General features: G+C 38.4%; 1 protein-coding gene across 10 annotated transcripts; it reads right to left on the minus strand.

Annotated features, from left to right (window-relative positions):
- Window positions 1-328: 328 nt before the first annotated feature.
- LOC104604960 (cyclin-dependent kinase C-1-like) lies at window positions 329-22,145 on the minus strand. 10 transcript variants are annotated; one of them, XM_010269585.3, is made up of 13 exons: window positions 21,813-22,145; window positions 21,146-21,282; window positions 20,100-20,181; window positions 19,692-19,782; window positions 19,544-19,573; window positions 18,473-18,582; window positions 18,313-18,385; window positions 18,104-18,224; window positions 17,863-18,004; window positions 6,063-6,202; window positions 5,877-5,934; window positions 1,306-1,376; window positions 329-1,113 (listed from the first exon to the last, which is right to left on the minus strand). In XM_010269585.3, exons 2-13 carry the CDS (start codon window positions 21,253-21,255, stop codon window positions 654-656), a joined length of 1,488 nt encoding a protein of 495 aa, XP_010267887.1. In that variant the 5' UTR covers window positions 21,256-21,282; window positions 21,813-22,145; the 3' UTR covers window positions 329-653. The 10 variants fall into 10 exon arrangements, with proteins under 10 accessions (XP_010267887.1, XP_010267874.1, XP_010267859.1 ...); XM_010269572.3 differs by having other exon boundaries at window positions 329-1,147; window positions 21,146-21,267; window positions 21,813-22,143; XM_010269557.3 differs by having other exon boundaries at window positions 329-1,147; window positions 21,800-22,142.
- Window positions 22,146-22,662: the final 517 nt, after the last annotated feature.

A 22,662-nucleotide genomic window follows, 5' to 3' on the forward strand; every position in this document is an offset into this window, starting at 1 on the left:
GTCTATGTGCAACCCAACCCACCCTGACCCTTTTCTATTGACTCTAATGGGTTGCTCGACCTATATTGGCCTGTCAATAAAGTGGATGGGTATGAGTGGATTCCAAGGTCAAGATTGCCAGCCCTAGTTGTACATTTCAACATTTCTCAAGCATATGGAAATCATGATTCTAAGTAACGATACAATACGCCCGATACGGGGATATCGTATCGTATCTTTTGAAAAAGATACAGTCCAAAACGCCTGTTTCCAGGTGTTTTGAACCCCCAATTTTTTTAATAATAAAAAGCATGCTAAAAGCTTCCAAAAAAAATAAAAAATTCGGCCGTTTCCAAGTACCGATACTATACGACTCGATACTTTGAACCTTGATGCAACATTTGAAATTACCTTACAGAACTCTTCGCATTACGTATACTTTGAACCTTGACAAACACCAAGACTTAAGATACATGATTTACAAAAACCTGAATTCAACATATCTCACCTATAAAACAAAGGAAACAGTCCCTTGGTAACAGAAAAATTTATATATTCTACAGTTTTTCATTTGCAATACATTCTCTAACCACGGCTGTTTTCAATTCCAACCATCTCAAATCCCCATTACTGTTGCCAACCATACTGTTGACTGCGATTACCACCCATCATGTTCAGGCCTCCACTAGCATTTGAACCACCAACTCCATAAGGACCGTTTTGAGGGTAATTTGGACCACCAACTCCATAACTACCATTGCTGCCTCTTGGACCTGTAATAGGCAAGCCACTTGCAACATATGGAGGCCCCCGCCCTTGTGGTGGATATGGCCCGGTACTATGACCTCCACCTTGACCTCCACGATTTGGATTGTATCCACCACCTGAGTTTCCACTCGATGGGTATCTGTTTGGTCCAGAAGGTCCTTGGGGCTTCCCATAGTGGTGGCTGAGCCCTGTAACCACCGGTGGTGGGGGGTTATGCATGGGCAGATTAGTTCCCGGCCGAAGTTGTGGGTGCATTTGCCCAGTCTGTTGGATCGGAGGCAGGCGAGCATGCTGCGGTGGGTGCTGTAGCTTCTGCCTCTTTGCAATTTCTTCATGTTGTCGCTGCTGTTGGCGCTTTTTCTTTGTCTGAAACTCATGAGATGATTCGTATTTAGGTAAGCTGCACAGCCAAAATATTGTTATAATAAGAAATATAATAGAAGTATAGAACCAAAGATCAGGGTACTAAAGCTATTTTCTAGAGACGGCAAATAAAAAAGAACATGCTTAAATGATATATAGAAAAACTGAGATTAAAACAGCATCAAGAGATAAAACCTCTTTGGATCACAAGGTAAGGGGTCATTCCAGAAATATTCAGCATCAAGTGCATCCTTGGCAGATATTCGCTATGTAAAAGATAAAAATAAAAAGAACAAGAAAACTACATTAGTATGAAAAATATATGAAGACACAGAAAAGCAGATCCAACAAATATCAGACATCACTTCAAGAAAATTGAAGTCTAACTCGTATAGGTAAGAGGCAAACAATATACTGCAACTAGCTCTAGAATAAAGATTAATCCAATAATCCTGTTCGTTAGAGGTGTAAATTAGGCCGTGCTGGACCGACATGGCACAGCCCGCATGCAGCACCATGCCGGCCTGCAGGCCACAACTCCTTCCACTGGGATAATTTGGGGGTTGGCCTGGCATGGCCCACAGCCCGAGCCCATGTGGGCCCATGCAGTGGGCTGAGCCTTGGGCCAGGCCGGGCTGCGGATCGAGCCAAGCTATGAGAGATCTATTTTTAAAAAATTTGAAAAAATGTTTAAATTTTTATTTTATATGAATTTTGATGTATACAATTGTTTATATATACAATAATTAAATAAAATAGTATAATAAAATTGAAAATAAAATTATATATATTAATATATTATATTATTATATAATTATATAAATATATATACTGGCCATGTTGGACTATGCCATCATGCAGGCTGCAGGCGGCATGGCCCGCTCAACCGTGCTGGCCCATGGACCTGAAACCCCAAGCCCAGCACAGCCCATTCCATCGTGCCCGGCACAGCCCGCATATTATCGTGCTGGGCTGCAGGTGGCACGCCCAATTTACAGCTCTACTCTTCATATTAGAACTTCAAATTGGGTGATCATAATGATAACCTAAACAAGAAAAAGGAAAAGGAGACAACTTAATGCATAAACATGAATATCCTGTAGTATTACATTTTTTAATATCCTTGCATAAACATGAATATCCTGTACTATTACATTTTTAATATCCTAAACATGCATTACAATTCGATGTCTCCAAATCTGGTTCAAGTGTCATTTTCACCCTCATTGGTCTTTTGCTCAAAGCTATTTATCCAAGCTCATCTTATCATTAAGACCTTAGAGTGGAATAGCAAGACCCGAGCACTGTCTTTATCTGAAGGACAGCCCAGCACATGAGGCTTCCCACCAATGCAGGGTCTGGGGAGGGACAGATGTACACAGCCTTACCCTTGCATATACAAAGAGGCTATTTCCAAGATTTGAACCCTGGTCACCCAGGTCGCAATGGAGCAACCCAACTGTTGCACCAAGGCCCACCCTCTGTCTTAATCTGAAGTTTAAACCACTTAAACCTGCCTTACTTGGGCAATGGAGAACCATTATCTCACTAATTAAAAAATGGAGTTATTTCTGATTATCACAACTTAGTGAAGACAATGATCAGTGAAAATCCAATTTGTGAGGTTTAAAACACGGGTAAGATTAAAAGCAAAGGTTTAGTATGGAGTCAGCAAATAGAAAGAGCAGACTGCATTTACAACAGTGGTTCAGAAACTACTTGAAATCATAACCTCTAAATGAAGAGAAACTGGGGAAGGAGGATGAGGAATATTTAGAATCCCCACAAGTCAACGTAAATTCATAGAAGTTCTTCAGAAAGGGGATATGATGATTTTCTTTTGTTCAATATAACAACTTGGTTGTGAGACGTTGGAGTCTTGACATCTCTGTGAAAGAAAAATGAGAAACACAGAAGGCATGAATTTCACAATGTGAACATCTGTTCTCACTAGCAAATGTGCATGTGCTGTGCTCATGACAATTTAGATGAAGATGATGATGGCAATAATGTGTATCCAAATTTTTCTACAATTTTTTATATTTGTATGTCTAAAAATATTCTTGTTTATTACACTTATTTTTTATATATTTTTGCTTTTGTTGTGCTTTCATCTTTTTCTGTTTTTACTATTTAGTTATGATATCATGGGTTAAGCCATTTGACATGGATGATTGAGTTGCTTTCTCACCACCTGGAAAAAAGAACATTTCATTTTTGGGTTAGTTTAAAAAAGCATGGGTTTTATATTATTAAAAGTATTGGATATAGATAAAACTAATAATTTATTGGTAAGAAAAAAATACCTTAAATATAGGATAGAATTTAATAAGAGAAATTGGGAGTTAATATCTTAAATACAAGACTTAATGAGAGGGAATTGAATGAGGTGAATTAGAGAGAATAAATTCAAAATAGGGGTATTTTAGCCAAAAATCTACAAGCTCATTCATACTTTTAATAGTAGTATAAATATCAAGTTGTTATGGGCCTGGGAATAGGATCTCGTCACGGGTCGGTCCACGGGGAAAACCTCCTATTTTCCCTTGTTCCTCCCTGCTCTTGATGAACCTATCTTGGCGCCCTAATGGTGATTTGTCCAAGAGATCACCTAACTCTCCTTGCTCTCTTTCTTGACTGAAATTTTCGATATGTTTATTGAATAATATCAGCTCCTTAAATAGGAGATTACAAGAGGTAGAATACTACTTTTAGGAAGACTCCTTGCGAATCTACTACTCTATCCTATTAAACTGATAAGATAAGACTGAACTGATAAGATAAGATAAGACTTCCTTAATCTATCCTACTGAACTGATAAGATAAGATAAGAACTGCAATTAGATAAGATAAGACTCCCTTAATCTATCCTACTAAACTGATAAGATAAGATAACTGAATAGATAAGACTCCTACTAATCCCTGCTACTGAAAGCAAATAAGGTAAGAATACTGAATAGATAAGATAGGATGAGAACACTAAATTGTTGCTGCTGAGAACACTAAATTACTGTTGTTGCTGCCGGCGCCCACATCATTACTCCCCTCCTAGACTATGAGCTTGTCCTCAAGCTCGAATTCAGGATGGGTGTCTTGAAACATAGTCAAAGGAATCCCGGATAGGTGGAATGATTTTGCCCTCCTGGATCGGGTTCCAATGAAGAGGGTTCATCCTCAGACAGCTGCAGTGAGATACCAAGATTTGACCATGCATAGCTGCATTCTTTGCCGCGGGCAACTGCAGCCTTAAGGTACTTCTGAGATGTCTTGAACTGTAGAGTACAAAGATTGTGAAGGCCAAGATGGTGCCACTGAACAGCGTCATCTGGATCCTCTTCTATTGCTTGCTTTAGTGCGTACAGAGCTCGCTGAGCCTTGTGAACCATGGCAAGTCCTGCCCATGCTATCCGAAGCTCAATTGTTGTAGAGTCCCCTTCTCTAAGTATTGAAGCCATTTCATTCGCAGCCCATGAAAGTTGTTCAGTGGGATCCTGAGACCTTTCTGCATTCTTGATACGATGAAGCGCAACAGCATATCGAGTTGACATGCAATTAGGCTCCAGTTTTGCTGCCTTCTCCAGGCACTTTCCAGCACTTCTATGATCATCAGCCAAATAGTATGCATTAGCAAGATTCACCCAGATATGTGCAGCCCTAGGATCTGATCTGATTGCAGCTAACAAACACTCTTTTGCAACATTTGCAGCCGCAACATGAGGCATACAAGCTCCTTCACCAGCGATGACGACCTTGGAGTAGTTGCTCTTATTCTTCTTTGAACTCTCGTCGATGGAATCCTTGATGACACCGGATTCCTGCTTAATTGGAACATTCTGGGTGTTGCTAACTTGCACTAGGGCAACGACCTGCTGCTCGCTGGACGATTCTGCCATGTCTGGTCGGCGGCCGGTTGTGGTTGCAGCCCCTTCCGGGTTCCTTTCCTTGTTGGAAAAGTACAACTCCATCAAGAGCCTTAATTCTCGGACGTCGTCCTTGATCTCACGCACCTCCTTGCTGTTTCCCACGAGTCTGTGCTCCAGATCATGAACCCTAGACGTCAATCGCTCAAGGTCACCCATGACGCCTTGCTTTGATACCAAGTTGTTATGGGCCCAGGAATAGGATCTCGTCACGGGTCGGTCCACGGGGAAAACCTCCTGTTTTCCCTTGTTCCTCCCTGCTCTTGATGAACCTATCTTGGCGCCCTAATGGTGATTTGTCCAAGAGATCACCTAACTCTCCTTGCTCTCTTTCTTGACTGAAATTTTCGATATGTTTATTGAATAATATCAGCTCCTTAAATAGGAGATTACAAGAGGTAGAATACTACTTTTAGGAAGACTCCTTGCTAATCTACTACTCTATCCTATTAAACTGATAAGATAAGACTGAACTAATAAGATAAGATAAGATAAGATAAGATAAGATAAGATAAGAAAGAACTGTAATTAGATAAGATAAGACTCCCTTAATCTATCCTACTAAACTGATAAGATAAGATAATTGAATAGATAAGACTCCTACTAATTCCTGCTACTGAAAGCAAATAAGGTAAGAATACTGAATAGATAAGATAGGATGAGAACACTAAATTGTTGCTGCTGAGAACACTAAATTACTGCTGCTGCTGCCGGCGCCCACATCACAAGTATAATAAGTGTACACTTCCATGAGTCATCATTTTGCAAGGCAAACAAGAAATCTATTCCAATGTACAAAAGGGGTCTTTTTTTAAGTATTGTACAAAAGGGGCCTAGAATGGATACCTGAGAGGGATCAAGAGTTAGCATTCTTTCCAATAGCTCCAAAGCATGGTGATCAAAACTGTATTGCAATAAAACCATCAAGGTCAAACTTGACCTAATATAGGCAAACAGAACCTCCATATAATTTTAACTAACTTCAAATCCTGGCAATTATTCCAAATGAAAAAACTCTATTTGTTTACGTACTGTTTAAAAACCTCCCTGACACGCCTCTTCATGGGCCTTGTTGGTTTGAAAGTGTTATACCATGGGATTTTGGAAACACCAGGCCAGTTAATCTCATCAGGAGCTCCACACAGCTCAAAGATCTTGTTCAATTGCTCTGGCTACATTAATCAGAATCACAAAAACTTTGCATCAGACATGGAGGTTCAATGGGAAGCCTTTACTGCATAGCTCAACTCAGTAAAATATCACACATAAATCATCAGAAACTTTTAACTCAAATATGGCAACTAATCATAGAATTGAGAACGTTTTAAACAAATTAAGGTGGTACATGGGAATTGAAAACAAAGCAGCGGACAGAGAAGTGTACTGTCATGGAACTATTTTAGAGAAATAGAGTATATATGAATAACCTAATAACATAGATATAGGATGTTCATATTTATAATTTCTATTTGTTTTTTATGAATAAATATAATTTCTATTTGTTGATCCATCCCTTGGGCAGTTGAATAATTGCATTATCTATTTGACTTTGTACTCTCTTCATTTTTAATATCAATTAAACTATAAGAAAAAATAATATATAAGATAAAAGATTTAAGGTAAGGAAGAAATTTTGCACATAAATAATGAGACAAACCAAACCATGGATAGGTTTCCATTTTTTGCATGTGGCATGCATGGTTGTTGGTGTGAAAACTTTAAAGAAAATTCTTATACAACATAATTTACTCAATTAAATAATTGAGATTTTATTATTTTGGGTAAGGCCCATTAGGGGCACCATATTGATCCCTTAATTACATCTTTGTAAGGGTAGAGAAAACCTCTTGATTCTGACTTGAAGAAACAAATGAATAATAGAACAAACCAAAATGGTTAGATAATTCTTTAAATGAGAACTCCACTAAAAATTTCTTTTTGTAGAGAACACTGATGTGGGCCCCACAGCTGTGATCCCACTCTGTCCGCCTAGTCATCCTAGGGTTAGCTGCTGTTATTCTAGTTGTTATTTATTTTTCAGTTTTATATTATTATGTGTTATGTAAATACCAAGGGCAAATTGTCCTTTCATGTAACTAGCATAACCTATAAATATTAAATAGAAGTGGCGGCGGCAGAATAATTGAGATTCTGTCCTTCCTTTCAAAGTTCATGTTCTACTGCTCTCCCACTACTCTTTCTCCTCTTTCCTCTATACTTTCTCTCCTCTTCGAACCTGAAATTTATTAGTGCTCAAGACTGATAGCAGTCTTGAACACCTACATGGTATCAGAGCCAAGTTAGGGTTTCTCATGTGAGTCTAGTACCAGCCGACCACATGAGAATCTCCTAGGACTGGAAGCTGAAAAGGTGGAATTCGCAGACTGATTCTTGGAGATCGCCAAAAGGGCTAGCAGCTGTTGAAGGCTTGTCACGGTTGCAGAGTGTTGGTGGTCAGGAAGGATCAGAGAAGACTAGGGTTCGGGTAATCTTGGAAGGCAGCGAACATTTTTTCCTTGTAAGTTATTTATTTTCTAAGAGAAGTTCTATCAGAGAAGATAGGTTGGACCTATCTGGAGAGGGCGGCCGAACCATTCTAGGGTTTTCTCCCTTCGATTCTCTAGGGTTTTACAGCAAACCCTATTATTGGCCGAACTGCCTTAGCTTTGTTTCTCTCTGCTCTAGGGTTAGAAAGTGATCTTGCGGCAAGTCCTAGTGTTAGACTGAACCTTGCGATCTACCTGGAGCTGTCCTCAAGTTTGTTGTTAGCATTGATCAGATTCTAGGGTTTCATATTAACCCTACTGCAAGTCTATCTATACGGTACTGATTGGATTGTGCAACTGAACTGTGCACTTTAAGGACTGATTAAAACCCTAATTCTGCCAAGCATATCAGACTTACTTCTAAGCTTTTTTCAGAGTCTTTTGGGGTTTTCGAACTCTCTTAAGGGGTGAGAACCCTACGGACAGCTGTTGTTGTGTTTGCTAGTTGGTTTCAGATCAGAGTTATCCCAGTTTTGTGCACATACACTGTGACTACAGATCAGTTCTACACTGTTTTTGATTGTGATTCGTAGTCCAAGTGCTGTTTTTGAGACTTGACCGAGATGGAGTTTAAAAATCAGGCAGAAGGTAGCTTTGGGAACATCAGTTATGGTGGTGTTTCTGAGACGGGTGGTCAGATAACAACCGTAAAGTTTGATGGATCAAACTATTTGGAATGGGCCCAATTAGTCGTGATGGCTATTGGGGGAAGAGGTAAATTAGGGTACCTCTTGGGAGATGTGAAAGAACCCCCCAAGGGAGACCCTACGTATACCAAGTGGATCCAAGAAAACTACTTGGTTATGACATGGCTGTGTAATTCTATGCAGCCTCATATTAGTCGCAATTACTTGTGGGCAAAGACAGCTAAGGAGATAATGAGATGTGATGAAAGAAACGTATTCCCAACCCCTTAATGTTGCCTGAGCATATGAATTGAAATGTGAAGTGAAAAATCTTAAACAAAGAGAGAAACCGGTTTCAGTATATTTCTCTACCTTGTAGTCCCTGTGGCGTGAAATTGATCACTTAGAGACTCGAGTGGGAGAGTCCCAAAGATGCACAGATATATAGAAAGCAGGTCGAGACAAACCGGATGTTTGAGTTTCTGGCGGGCCTAAATTCAGAGTATGATATTGTGCGGCAACAGATTTTGACTAGAGACAGTGTGACTCTCTCTCAGGCATACTCATTCGTACACAGTGAAGAGACCAAAAGGAAAGTTATGATGCAACCTCAGCCCCTCACACCAGCCTTTGTAGCGGTCACACCCAAATCAGGAGGTGATTCAGAGAAGGATAGGAGGAAGGAAGACAAGAAGGATGTGGTATGTGAACATTGTAAGAAACCCAAACATACAAAAGAAACATGTTGGAAACTGCATCCTCACTTGGTTCCTGCGAAGTTGAGAAGCAAGAAGGGCACTGCTCATGTGGTCGTGAACACTGATTCAGCATCCTCATCTGGCACAAGAGGAACACCTTTAGAGACCTTAGCTGCAGTTCGGGCTGCCCTAATACAGTTAGAAAAGGAAGTTGGAAATTCAGCTCAGCCATCGCAGTCACCATCAGCTCCTATATCTCTGCCTCACTCGGCCAAATATTACTTATGTTGTTAGTGTTGTCAGCCAGTACATGCATTCTCCTAGAACCACACATCTTGCGGCAAAAAGATTTTTAGCTTACTTGAAGAGATGCCCGGGTAGGGGTATATTGTTCAAGAACAATAACCACATGAAGGTGGAGTTCTATACGGATGCCGATTGGGCTGGGAGTGTTGATGACAGAAGGTCTACCTCAGGATATTGTGCCATTGTGGGAGCTAACCTTGTCTCCTAGAGAAGTAAGAAACAAAGTGTTGTCTCCCGGCCTAGTGCTAAAGCAGAATACAGGTCCATGGCTAACGGAGTGGCTGAAATCCTATGGCTAAGATCTCTACTTGAGGAGTTGGGTATTGAGTATGAAAAGCCCCTGATGTTGTATTGTGATAATCAAGCAGCTATTAACATAGCACATAATCCAGTGCAGCATGACAAAACCAAACACATTGAAGTTGACTGACATTTTGTACGAGAGAGGGTCTCATCTCAAGAAGTATGCCTCCCTTATATCACATCCAGTATGCAACTAGCAGATATCCTCACTAAAGCCGTATCAAGAAAGAAGCTAGAGGCGGATCTATCCAAGTTGGGAATGATAAACATTTACTCCCAACTTGAGGGGGAGTGTAGAGAACATGATGTGGGCCCCACAGTTGTGGTCCCACTCTGTCCGTAGGGTAGAATGTACCTAGTCATCCTAGGGTTAGCTGCTGTTATTCTAGTTATTTATTTTTCAGTTTTATATTACTGTGTTATGTAAATACCAAGGGCAGATGTGTCCTTTCATGTAACTAGCATAACCTATAAATATTAAATAGAAGTGGCGGCGGCAGAATAATTGAGATTCTGTCCTTCCTTTCAAAGTTTGTGTTCTACTGCTCTCCCACTACTCTTTCTCCTCTTTCCTCTATACTTTCTCTCATCTTCGAACCTGAAATTTATTAGTGCTCAAGACTGATAGCAGTCTTGAACACCTACACTTTTCATATCAAAATTGTACAGTAATGAGAATTACAAAATACAACCCTGAAACTTTACAACATCATATCCCTTTTTTGTACAGATATAACAATTGATAGTTGATACAAACACTTCTTGGGTTACAAGTTTCCTTCTCATTTCTTTTCTTTAATGACTATAATCAGCTAGATTAAATAGTCCAACCATAGATAGCATTATCTTTTGAATCTTACACTTGGAAGGAAACTGTAGTCAATTGGACTGAATAATCAGACAATAGATGATTTTAATTCTCCTCTTTCTTTAGTATTCAGATTTGCTTTTATAGAGAGCCATAATCAGCTGAGTTAAAGAATGAGGCTGTAGATAGCTTGATCATTATATGTTTTTTCAAGTAGTTATCTTTAGTATATAGGGGCCATTACTTGGTGTAATGGTAAAATCTCAAGCTGGCAAGCATGAGAATGTGGGTTTGAGTCTGAGGGTGACCACTTTATCAAAAAGGAAAATGCCAAAGGTTAGGACCATATCCAGTCTACCCCTCCCAATGCCCTGGATAACTGGGACCAACATTGAGTAATGGAGTAATGGCCTTCTTTTATCCTTTTTTTTTATCAGTAACACAAAATATTTCATTGATTGATTAAAAAGGAAGGAGGTTAAAACAAGAGGTTGTAAATACCACTCCACCACCCTATTACAATTGCACCCAATACATTTGTTGTTTGTGAGCTCCTTGTTTAGCCAGACAATTAGCCTATCCTCTTACCCATCTTATCTGAATATCCAGATCTTTTGGGAGCCACTTGAAGCGTCTGATTTCATTTCTGATCTACCAAACCACTCCCTTACCTTTTTTTTTTCAACCACCCTACCACTATCTTAGAATCCCCTTCAATGATCAACCTTAGAATTCCCATTTCTTTAGCTTTCTGGACCTCAAAACTGTTGCCAGAAGTTCTGCCCTTACTGAATCACCTTCTTCAATTGGACCCGAAAGCCGAAATCAAACACAAATTGCAGATGATTTCTTTTCCCTCGAAGTCTACGATTTCTTCTTTTACCAACAACAAATGAGCATAAAGCCAGATAAAAGGGTTTGCTCTCTCACCCCAGTTGGCTCCTTCATTTGTGCATCTTTCTTTAAATCCCTTTTCTCCACCCCCTCCTCTCAGGTCTTCCCTGTTAAAGAGGTTTGGTCAAGGCCAATACCTCCTAAAATAGCTGTGTTCTGTTGGGAAGCCTATTATTGTAAGATCAATACTGTGGAAAACTTGCAAAAGAAGAAACTTTATATGTGTTTTGTCCCCAAATTGATGCTTTATGTGTAAAGTGAAGGATGAGGACTGTAACCATTTGCTAATATTGTGCTCCTTTGCTGCCAATATTTGGAACCGGGTTGTATCATTATTTGGGTGCAGGTGGAACTTTCCCTCCGAAGTAAGGCTGTTGTTTACTCCGTCCGCCTTTGGGAGAATGACAAAAAGAGGGAAGCTAATGTGGAAAATGTATCAGAGCTGCTACCTTGTGGACGTTATGGGAGGAGAGAAATGCTAGAATATTTCAAAAAAAGGAAAGAAGCCTTGCTGAAGTCAAGGAGTGCATAAAGCCGTTGTTGGCGGATTACTCCTTTGATGACTTAAGGAGAAATTGGGCAGCAGCGGCTTCCACAGTTTCCACAAAGAACAAACCACAAGTAGAATGGAACCCCCCATTGGAAGGAATGGTAAAATTGAATTTTGATGGTACCTGCCAAGGTAACCTGGGGCCATCCGGAATAGGAGGGATTCTGAGAGATAAAGACAGTAACATGATGTCTTTATTTTCAGGACCAGTGGGTGTTGGTGATTCTGTAAGGGCTGAGATACTAGCAGCAGTACAAGGTATACAGCTGGCCAATCAACTTGGAGTGGACAATTTGATAATTGAGAGGGATTCCAAAGTAGTGGGCTGGCTGACAAGTCCAGAAACAACTTGTTGGGGCCACAGGGATATGTTAAAGAAAGTTAAATGGCTGACAAGAAACCTGACAGGCAGGGTTCAGTTGGTTAGCATACCAGCAAATGCAATGGCTGATTCTCTGGCCAAGCAGGGGGTATCAAGGGGAGATCTGTTTTGGGCTACCTTGTAATCAAGGTTCAAAGTATCGATACGTATCGTGCCGATGGCTTACCGATACGCCCCTCCAGGGGTTGTATCGGGTCAGCCACTGGTTCAGAAGGTAGCCGGGCTTTAAACCGGCCCCTCTGAACCGGTTTAAAAAAAATGTACCAAACGGGCCGATACGCCCGGTGTGTTTAGTGCCTATGGTTCAATCCCTAGGGGAGGTAACACCTCGTCCCTCCTCCTGGGATGACTGTATTTTCTTTATTTGAATTAATAAAATCACTCTCATTTATCAAAAAAAATAAAAAACAAATGAGCATAAAGCCCTAAATATCTGACTACTGAACCAGGGTATGGAAGGGGTTATGAAGCTTAGGCCCCTTGTGTGCCTTTTTTTGTAATAAAATAAAATTTATTAAAGAAAAAATAAATTACAGAGGAGAGTGACCAGAAGTCACTCGAGAGAGAAAAAAGAAAACAAAACTTCAGATCCCACACAAGTACTCCAACGCCAACCTAGCCTCAATAAAACCAACAGAGAACAAAAAACCACCAAAACTGGTTGGCTTCAGTATCTCCATTCCTATTCCTTGATGAAAGCATGTGAATTCAGTTTGTGGCTAGCCTGCACAGGGAAATGACCAGATAGAGCCAGCTTTTGCATAGACCAAACTTCACCTTTTGTCATCCAACCGCCAAACTGTCAAACAGTTCACAAAACATGCCAAATGGAGAAAAAAATATAGTGAACCACAAGAGCTCCTTTGGAATCTCTGCCTTAGCTGCGAAATAATTACCAAAAACGCAGGTGTGATGCAGGTCACTTTTTCCAATCTGCTTAAAGAAACCAATCCCCTTAAAAGGCAGACTAATATATATTGTAATTTATGTCATATTTCACCAACTGACAAGGGAAGAATAAGATCAAATTGTAAAAGCAACATGGTACATAAGGTTTCGCATAAAACATAATGTTGATGAGGTCCAAATTAAACCATAACTATAACTAGGATTTTGGTTAGTGCACTGAGTCCTCTCTTGGAAAAAGTAATCTCACCATATCAGAGTGCCTTCATATAAAAAAGGTAGATCACGGACAACATTCTAATTGCAAATGAAGTCCTCAACTCCTTCAAGAAAACAAAAGGCACCAAAATGTGCTGTAGCTAGACATGGAGAAAGCCTTCGTAGGCTGGAATGGAAATTTATTGAGTGCCTTGGAAAACTCGGATTTTGTGAAAAGGGGATCCAGTGGACCATGGAATGTATTTCCTTTGTGTCCTCTAGAATATTAGTCAATGGCCTTCTAGGACCAAAATTCCATGTGTCTAAAGGAATCAGACAAGGAGACCCCCTCTCCCCAAATATCTTTATCCTTTGTGCTGAATCCCTAACTAGAAATATTTGTGCCCATACGGAGAAAAGAAAGTCTAACATGGGGTGCAAGCCTCCAAAAATGGTCCAAAGATGCCTCTGATGCAATTTGCTGACGACTGCCTCCTTTTCTGCAGAGCCTCTCTAAATGGGTGTAATGAATTGTTGGAAATCCTAGAGGACTATGAGAAGGTCGAACAAAAGGTAAATTACAATAAATCAAGAATCTTCTCCTGAAAGAACACTCCAAAGAGATGCCAAAAAATCAAGGAGACTAAGGATGCCAATTTCCAAAGGTAAAGCCAAATATCTGGTAACTCCAGTTTTGAGTGGAATTGCTAAAAAAAGAGAGAGAGAGAGAGAAATCTCAAAGACATAACAGAGTTCATAACAAATTACAATGATGGAAAGCCAACACTTTCAAAAGCTGACAAGACCACTCTTATCAAATCAGTGACCAATGTCATGCTTCCCTCTCCCAAAATCCACAATCAGACAACTATACAAAATTTAAAGGGAATTTTTCTAGGGAAAATCTAGAAGATGGAAACCAATAGTGTGTGGACAAACTAGAATAACATTTGTAAACCCATTAAGGCAGGAGGCTTGGGATTAGGAAAACCAAGAACATAAATGTGGCCTACATGGCCAAATTAGGTTGGAAAATTTTGATGGGAAAAAACAACTTATGGGCCCAAGTGATTAGAGCAAGGTATCTTTCCAAAACAAACTTCCAAGCAAGCATAGTTTTCAAGGCTCCAAGGCAAGGCTAGGCGACAGGGGGGCACCTTGTCGCCTAGGCACCCACCTTGGCAATGGATTTTTTTTAGGTAAAACCATATATCCTAGGGTAGTTGCCTAGGTTCTATAACCATCTTTCCTTAATAATTATCCATAATTTTCATAAGATAAGTATAAATTTCATGTTTAAATCTAGAAAATCAACATTTTATGATAAGAAAAAGAAGAAAGGAAAGAAAATTCAAAAACATATAGGGGCTGAACCCTACTTTAGTTATAGGAAAAGAAGAAAAGAAAAGGTGAAAGAAGAAGAAGATGTGGAAGAAGAAAATGTGTTTATTAGACAAAATTTTAAATTCTTCCCTTGCTTATTGGTTCAGGTTTTGAAATCTTTGAGGGTTCAATCAAGGATCAAAATTTCGATACGATATGCCCCGTATCGGGCATATTGTATTGTAACTTTGGGGCCCCAATACACCTGTTTATAGGTGTTTTCAGGAACCCATTTTTTTAAATAATATATATAATTATATTTAAAAATGAAATTGAAAACCAAAAAAAAAGGGGAAGTACCGATACACCTCTGCCAATACACATAGGTGTATCAATACTTTGAACCATGGGTTCAATACAACAATTTGTGTTGATTAAACCCTAACAAAACTGCTTGGAGATTGGGTGAGGCGAGCCTCCAAGGGCACCTTGTCACCTTGGCAACTATGCAAGCAAGAATAAAGAAAGGAAGCTATTCTAGCAATGGAAGGGCATTCTAGAGAATAGAGATCAGATTCAAAGAGGGTCCAAACGGACTGTAGGAGATCGGAAAACGTCTACTTTTGGGTTCATAATTGGAGCAGGGATGGACCCATCTATAAACAAGTTGGATTAAATGATTTTAAAAATACTGATTTGGAAGCTAAAGTAGACCAGTTTATCAAAATTGACACGAAAACTCGGGACATCCGAAAGCTAGAAGCAACGATCCCAAGATATATTGTTGAAAGGATTGCAGGAATTTACATCCCTCAAAGCTGGATGGATAATAAATTGGGGGGGGAGGGGGTTCTAAAGGAAATTTTACCAATAATTCTGTAACCTAGGCCCACACAAATTTTCTGAGAAATGAAGAGAGGCTAATTCAACAAAAGAATTTCCTTTGAAAATTGAATATTCAGCCCAAGATAACGATTTTTTATGGACGCTCATAATGAACAAGCTGCCCACTAGGCACAAACTGAAGTAAAAGGATTGGAGCTTAGATCCAAACTGCCAATTTGCATTGCAGGGAATTGAATGAAACAATGAAGCACCTTTCTATTAATTGCTGTGGAGCCAAACAAGTATCCACTGACTGAAGAAAGGTCTGGAGAAGGTTCCTGAGGGGTATTCTAATGCAAGGGCTTTATTGGGGTGGGGTTTATTAAAGGGGTTGGGTCTTGTTTTGGGTTCAGGATTTTGCTTTGCCTTTTTGGTGTTTTTGGGTTTGATTTCTTTACCCTGTTATTAAAATCTAGGGTTGAAGAGTTGTGTATTGGTGGACAGTGGATGTTATCCTGGGGGTGATATCTTGTGACCTGTTTGCTTTATCTCCCATTTTCATTAAAAAATTTCTTTTTAATTTATTACCAAAAAAAGGGAAATTGTCTAAAACTCACCATGAGTTTTCAACATTTCTCTTAAACTCACCACAACTTTTCAAAATGTCTAAAACTCACCATGTCAGTAAGTTTTTATTTTCCAAAACTCACCTTCCGTTAGTGTACCGTTAATGCTTCTTAACAGAGGTGTCCGTGTCAGCATAAATAACAATTTTTATGACCAAATTACCCTTGAATGGTGAGTTAGAGAAAAAATGATCTTTTTCAGTTTTCAATTTTCATTTTTTTTTTGCTTTTTTAATGTTTTTTATAATTTTTGTTTTTTTACATTTTTCTATTTTCTGCAATCTATAAATTTTTTGTGTTTTTTACAATTTTTATTTTCTGATTTTGTTTTTCAATTTCTATAGTTTCTATAATTTGAAAATAATTTTTATTTTGTTTGCAATTTCTTTAATTTTTTATATTTTTTGTAATTCCTATATTTTTATGTATTTTATATTTGAAAATATTTTTTTGAACTTTTTCCTTTTTTCATGTCTAAATATTAAAATGGTAATATATTAACACCTGTTAATTTATTCTGTATATATTTTATACTTTTCTATGAAGATTAAAATGGTAATATATTAATGCCCGTTAATCTGTTTAACGTCAAGTTTGGGATATGGTGAGTTTTAGATATTTTGAAAAGTTGTGGTGAGTTTAAGAGAAATGCTGAAAACTCATGGTGAGTTTTAGACAATTTCCCAAAAAAAAAATATCCTATAGGCCCCAAACAAAATGAAGACTTAACAAATTGGTTCTTAAGATCAAAAAATCATAGAGACAACAAGTCTATAGGAAAAAAGATGGCATATATAACTTGGAACTTATGGCTTCAAAGAAACTCTTGTGCCTTCACAAAAGTTAGCTTCAACCCAATCAATCTTGTCAAGAAGGCAGCTAGGGATTTGAAGGGCTTCCAAGAAGGTAACAAGATTAATGCAATTCCAACGAAAGTAGACATCAAATTTGACAGAAGCCTCCCCAATCAAACTTCTTAATGAACTTTGATGCTTCGGTCAAGGTCAAAATGGTCAATCATCAATGGAGATGCATCAATTGACTGGGTGGCAAGAGACTCCAACAACATCATCAGCTTAAACTCTAAGTGGATATGCACCAACTTGATTAACACCACCAAAGCCTAGGCAGCCAAGGAAGCGTTGGAAGAAATCTTACACAGCAACTTTCTTTGTATAGAGCTTTAAGGGAGTCTAAACTCACAATGGATTGTATTAGAGGCAAAGTGGAAGTGTGGAACCACTGTGGCACACTAAGACTACCCAAGACGTTAAAGTGATGTTAAACGATAGCTGGAGAAGAATCAAAGTCAGTCAATCATATATAGAGAGAGGCCAACCAAACTAGTGGACTTAAGAAAGCCAGGGCCACATGGACATGGAAAGTCAAGACTTGAGGAGATGGTGTGAAAGGATCAGGGTGGAAGACTTGTGGGTTGCAATACCCCAAGACTTTGTTAGTGCTTTCTTCCCTCTTTGTATCAATAAATAAATAAACCAATGTAAGGCCCCCAATTCTAGAATATAGTGAACTCCCCTCAACTTATCTAAGGACTTCAATGCATATTCAGAATCATGTTATCTTCTATAAACATCCCATATATCCTTGTGTATCTTTTATAAACAGTTCTCTATTTCCTCATGTTAGAGTTAAACAAGCATGGACACCCAATCTTCTGTCTCTAAAGCTTATCGTCCATTTTTGTATAGGATAATGCAACATTGCACAGTGCCTCATTGTGCATAGCCGATACTGCATAATGGAAATACCTTACCTTTTCTCAAAAAATTTAAAAAAAAAAAAAAAAAAGAGCTTATGGCCCAGCCTGAAGAGTGCCTTACCTCATTTTTCCCAGGCAATATTGGTTTTCCATGCAGAAGTTCTGCAAATATACAACCAACTGACCACATGTCAACAGCTGGACCATATTTTGTGGTTCCAAACAGCAATTCTGGGGGTCTGTCCAAACAAACCATCACCAACCTGAACCATTAATCAAAAGTGGTACATATTTTTGAAAAGAAGGTTAACTACATGGATATCAATATCATGTCCATGTTAGCCAAATATATAATTGTTTACCTATACCACAAAGTAATAACACGATTTGTAAGAGTTGCATTGTGGTCATTGGAGAATGACCGTGCAAGCCCAAAGTCTGCAAGCTTTAGATTTCCTTGATTGTCTATTAGAAGATTAGAGCCTGCCAATAACAAATTTAGTATACATATTAACCTGCCTCTGAAATTTAATGAACTAGTACAAAAGATGTAACTCAATTTGGTAAGAACCTTTGATGTCACGATGAAGCACTTGATTGACATGACAGTAATGAAGCCCAGTCAATAGTTGTCTCATATAGCACTGAGAAGAAAAACATAAGCAAATTGGCATCCATCAGTTATTACTAAGACAACTTGTACTTTTCCAAGCTATGTGGCTTTTTGGTACCTTGATCTGGGGAACTGAAAATCTCATTCCAGGACGATCTGAAAGGCCCGTTAAATCATGATCCATGTATTCAAAAACCATGTAGATGCTACCCTTGTACTTGTTACCATCTACAATACTCAACAAAATTTAGCTTTTGTTATATACTTTGTGTATCTCCAATAACTAGTAACCAAGAAATTTAATAATTGAACCTTTTTCACAAGGCATAACAGATCAGGACTCATTTATTACAATGAGAATAATAGTACACTTCATCAAAGGAGAAAACTGATCCAAGAGGCCCAACTGCATATAAATGCTGAAAACAATCTACCAAGGATGGCTAGTCCAACAATAAAATACATCTTCACCCTTTATCTTGCAGGAGAACCAGATAGATCATTAATTGATTTTCTCACCCATCAAAAGGGCAAGATCAATCTAGAAGAAACATGGATGCTCCCAGCTGAAAGTATGAGGGAAAAAATGACAGCTCAAAACCCACAGGAAAGAAACTACTGTAAAAAATTGAATCCCAAGAAAAAAGAAACCCCTTTTGATACATCCACCCTAGCAGAATGACCCTCAGAAAGTGTAAAGCACAAGAGCAGGAAAACCACCAAATTCAAAAGAGAAAACCCAACAGAAACCCAAAGAGACTGCTAGTACCAAGAAGAATTCTGAAAGACTTGGAAGAAAACTACATGGCCTTCAAAATTTGAACAATTAAAGAACCCGATACTATCATCACAAGTTTCTCAAATGGGCACCACAAGAATCCGAACCTCTACATGCTGAGTTGACTTGTAAATTATTTCAACTGCTTAACGCATCCATTCAAAGGACCAAAAGAAAATCAGAATTGTAATTAAATCTTAATATCAGCACCCCCATCTTCCTTCTGTATCCTTCCTCTAGTTCTGAAAAACTTTTATCACAAGCAATGTTGCATCCTCAGCCTTGATATTCATATTAAAGAACTTTTGCAATAAGGATTATCAACCACTCAAAGTAATAATTGGAAAATGAGAGGCATGGAGTGGCATCAATAACTCTAAACTATATTATATACAACACTGAACCACTAACCCGGTTTTCCTTGCTCATCCATTTCAGGACCTGAAAGACAACAAAAAACACCTTGTAAATCCAAATATGAGATATTGGAAGAACTGAGTTAATTCATTGAGCACATGTAAGAAGGAAGCAAATATGCAAACTCAGAAAATAAACATACCTTGGGAGGTGACAATCTCTTTCAACTTGATTATGTTTTCATGATGCAACTTTTTTAGAATTTTAATTTCACGTATTGCAGTTATTGGAAACTGCAGTAAAACCAAATTGTTTGAATATTCTAACATTAATGTTAAACAGCACAAACATGTTGTGTCCGGATGAGCTACAAAGGAATGTACAACAGGCTACAGAACCTTCAAGAGTTAATACACCAATGCTCTGCACACATAAGGTCTGGACCGCATGTATACAGAAAACTAGTGTGTTCACTCCTGATTGGTTCCATAACCCATTGTACACACCTTTGTTTGTAGTTCATCCTGCTCCAAACATCTCTACCTATCTACAAAACCCAAATACATAACTAATAAAATTATCAATATAACAAGAGAAAGACTGACCATACCCCTTCTCTTTCATTGTCCATCCGTATCTTTTTCAAAGCAACAATTTCCCCTGTTTTGATTTCTCTAGCCATGTACACTTGACTGCAAAAATGGCACCATCAAATTAGAGACAAGCTAAAAATTATTTTAATTTGATTACTATCCATAAACAGAAAATACTAAGAACCAGATTTTTTTTTTTTGATAGATTCCTATAAACCAGATATTCTTTATGAAAATCATTAACAGAGATCTCTATGACTACGCAATTCTACACTGGCCATCAAGCAACACTACAAACTCCAGAACAACTTATATCGTGATAAAAAACTACTGTACATGAGAAACTTCTTTATGAATAATTTTAAAAAGTTCATTTATTAAAATGATAGAGAGAATAGGTATTGATATAAACTCTGGATACAAGAAAACACTCTAAACAGTGTTAAGAACCAGTTTGGACAGGCAAGATTCTTGGATTCCAGAGTGAACCACTTATTCCACTGAGTTCCTAGATCAACCAACTCAATATATCTGGTAACTTTTCAAGATGGAAATGATAGAGGATGAGCTTTTGGGGGTTATCCTTACAACATCGAGGATGTAGTTTTTTTCCTTTCAGACTCGTACTTTTTTCGGTAAATTTTCAGCTCATACTTGAACACAATATTTAATCACACTGATCAAGAGCCGGATTCATCACAATAATGTTAACCACAAAAAAAAGACCACGTCGTATATTATATCTTATTAGCCTTTTGATGGCGTATCTATTTGGTGTAATCTTCATTTCTAGACGTGGGGAAAACACACACAAAAATATCCAAAATTGAAATAAAATATCAATCTTTCACAGAACAGTTGAGTGTTGACTTGGCATTCTAATAAACGGACTGATATCATCTGGATGGGAGAAAGAAGCATGTAACAAAAAATAAGTAACAACAGTAAAGTTCTTAGCGTGGAGAGGACAGAAGGAGACAATATGAAAATGAATAAATAAACGACTTTTCTTTCTTTCTTTCTTTCTTTCTTTCTTTCTTTCTTCTTCTCTTTTTTTACTCACCCATATGTTCCTTCGCCAATCTGCTCCAGCTTCTCGAAACAGTCGACACTTCGAGATCCCCATGAGGAAGACTCATCAAGATTAAGCTGACCGGGAGCCGCTACAGACATTGTCGCACCTTGCTTAAACCAACACCACTAATGGTTTGAACAAAAGAATGAAACCAAAAACATGAGTGCAAAAACGATCACTAGAAATTTGCAGGTGTATAAGAAAAAGAAACATGAATAGAGAACCAATCACTAGAAGTTTGCATGCAGGTATAACAAGACATTTGAAAGATATTTTTTATGAGTAACTAATTAGCCGTGCCTGCTAAAACGGTGGTATAAGTGGAATTTTAGACTCCTCTTCTTCGCAAGTCTTGCGATTACTTCATATATCATTAGCGAGCCTCTCCATTGAAACTGACATTTTCAAATCAAACTCTAGATTCCATTTAAAGTTGTCATTCTTTGCTCTCTAACTAACTTAACTTCATGGCCGGCACAGCGCAATTCTAATTCGAATTTTGGCCCAATACAGCTGGAGAGCTTCATGAATTTCTTCAATGTGTGGTAAACAAAAACCTAGTAACTTAGACGAAAGGAAACCCGACGAAAACAATAAGCAAGAAGAAAACCCTAGAATTTCGAACTCAGTAGCTGCATTCACCTAACGACCGTACATGGTTATTACTTTTCGAAGCTGGGCTCTGTCAAACGTGTTCTTCGCCTTCGATGGCCATAGTTTCTCCTATTCATAAAAAAGCACTTCTGCAATTAAACCGTCGGCTTCGCCGTTGTCGTCAGCATTGATGCCGTCAATATCCATTGTCGTTCGACAAAGACACGGTTGCAGAATGCAGACACCATCTTGTCCTCGCGGGAACATACAACAAGAGTACTCCGATTTTTCTTTCTGGGTTTTGACTCAACCAGGCTTTTTCTGGATTTTGACTTAACGAAGGATCATCACGTGCGAAGAAACGTTTGGTTGTCGTCGGATACTCGGATTTAAAGACCGCATCTGCTCCTCACACCGACCTACGATATCTCCTGTGAATAATAAATTAATAACGTATAAATACAAAAAATATTCATGTATTGGGAATATCTCCCGTTGTTATTAATTATAATTCACGGAAAATGTTATCAATGCATAGTGGATGTGCCTATGAGACGTCCATTGGTGAGTAGCAAATCCCATCACTTCCCGCGACGGTTAGTTCAAATATTTACTCACGAAATGTTCTTACACGTCTCTACTAGATTTGTTCATGGGCCGGGTCGGGTTTTCATTCTTTATTAACAGATTTTTTTAAGGCCCGAGCCCGGCCCTCATAAAAAGCCTGAAGCCTAGGCCTGGGCCTAGGCCTAAGCCCGAAATTTATCCCATATTGTTACTACTGCTGAAGCGACTGAATAGAGAGAGAGAGAGTGAGAGAGAAATTATAAAGAAAAAAATATAAAAAATGTATATATTAAATTATAAATATATATATATATATATTTCAATAAATATTATATTATTTATAT

This window comes from Nelumbo nucifera, chromosome 5 (genome assembly GCF_055504915.1).
Source record: "Nelumbo nucifera cultivar China Antique chromosome 5, China Antique-T2T, whole genome shotgun sequence".
In the NCBI taxonomy this organism is placed as follows: domain Eukaryota; kingdom Viridiplantae; phylum Streptophyta; class Magnoliopsida; order Proteales; family Nelumbonaceae; genus Nelumbo; species Nelumbo nucifera.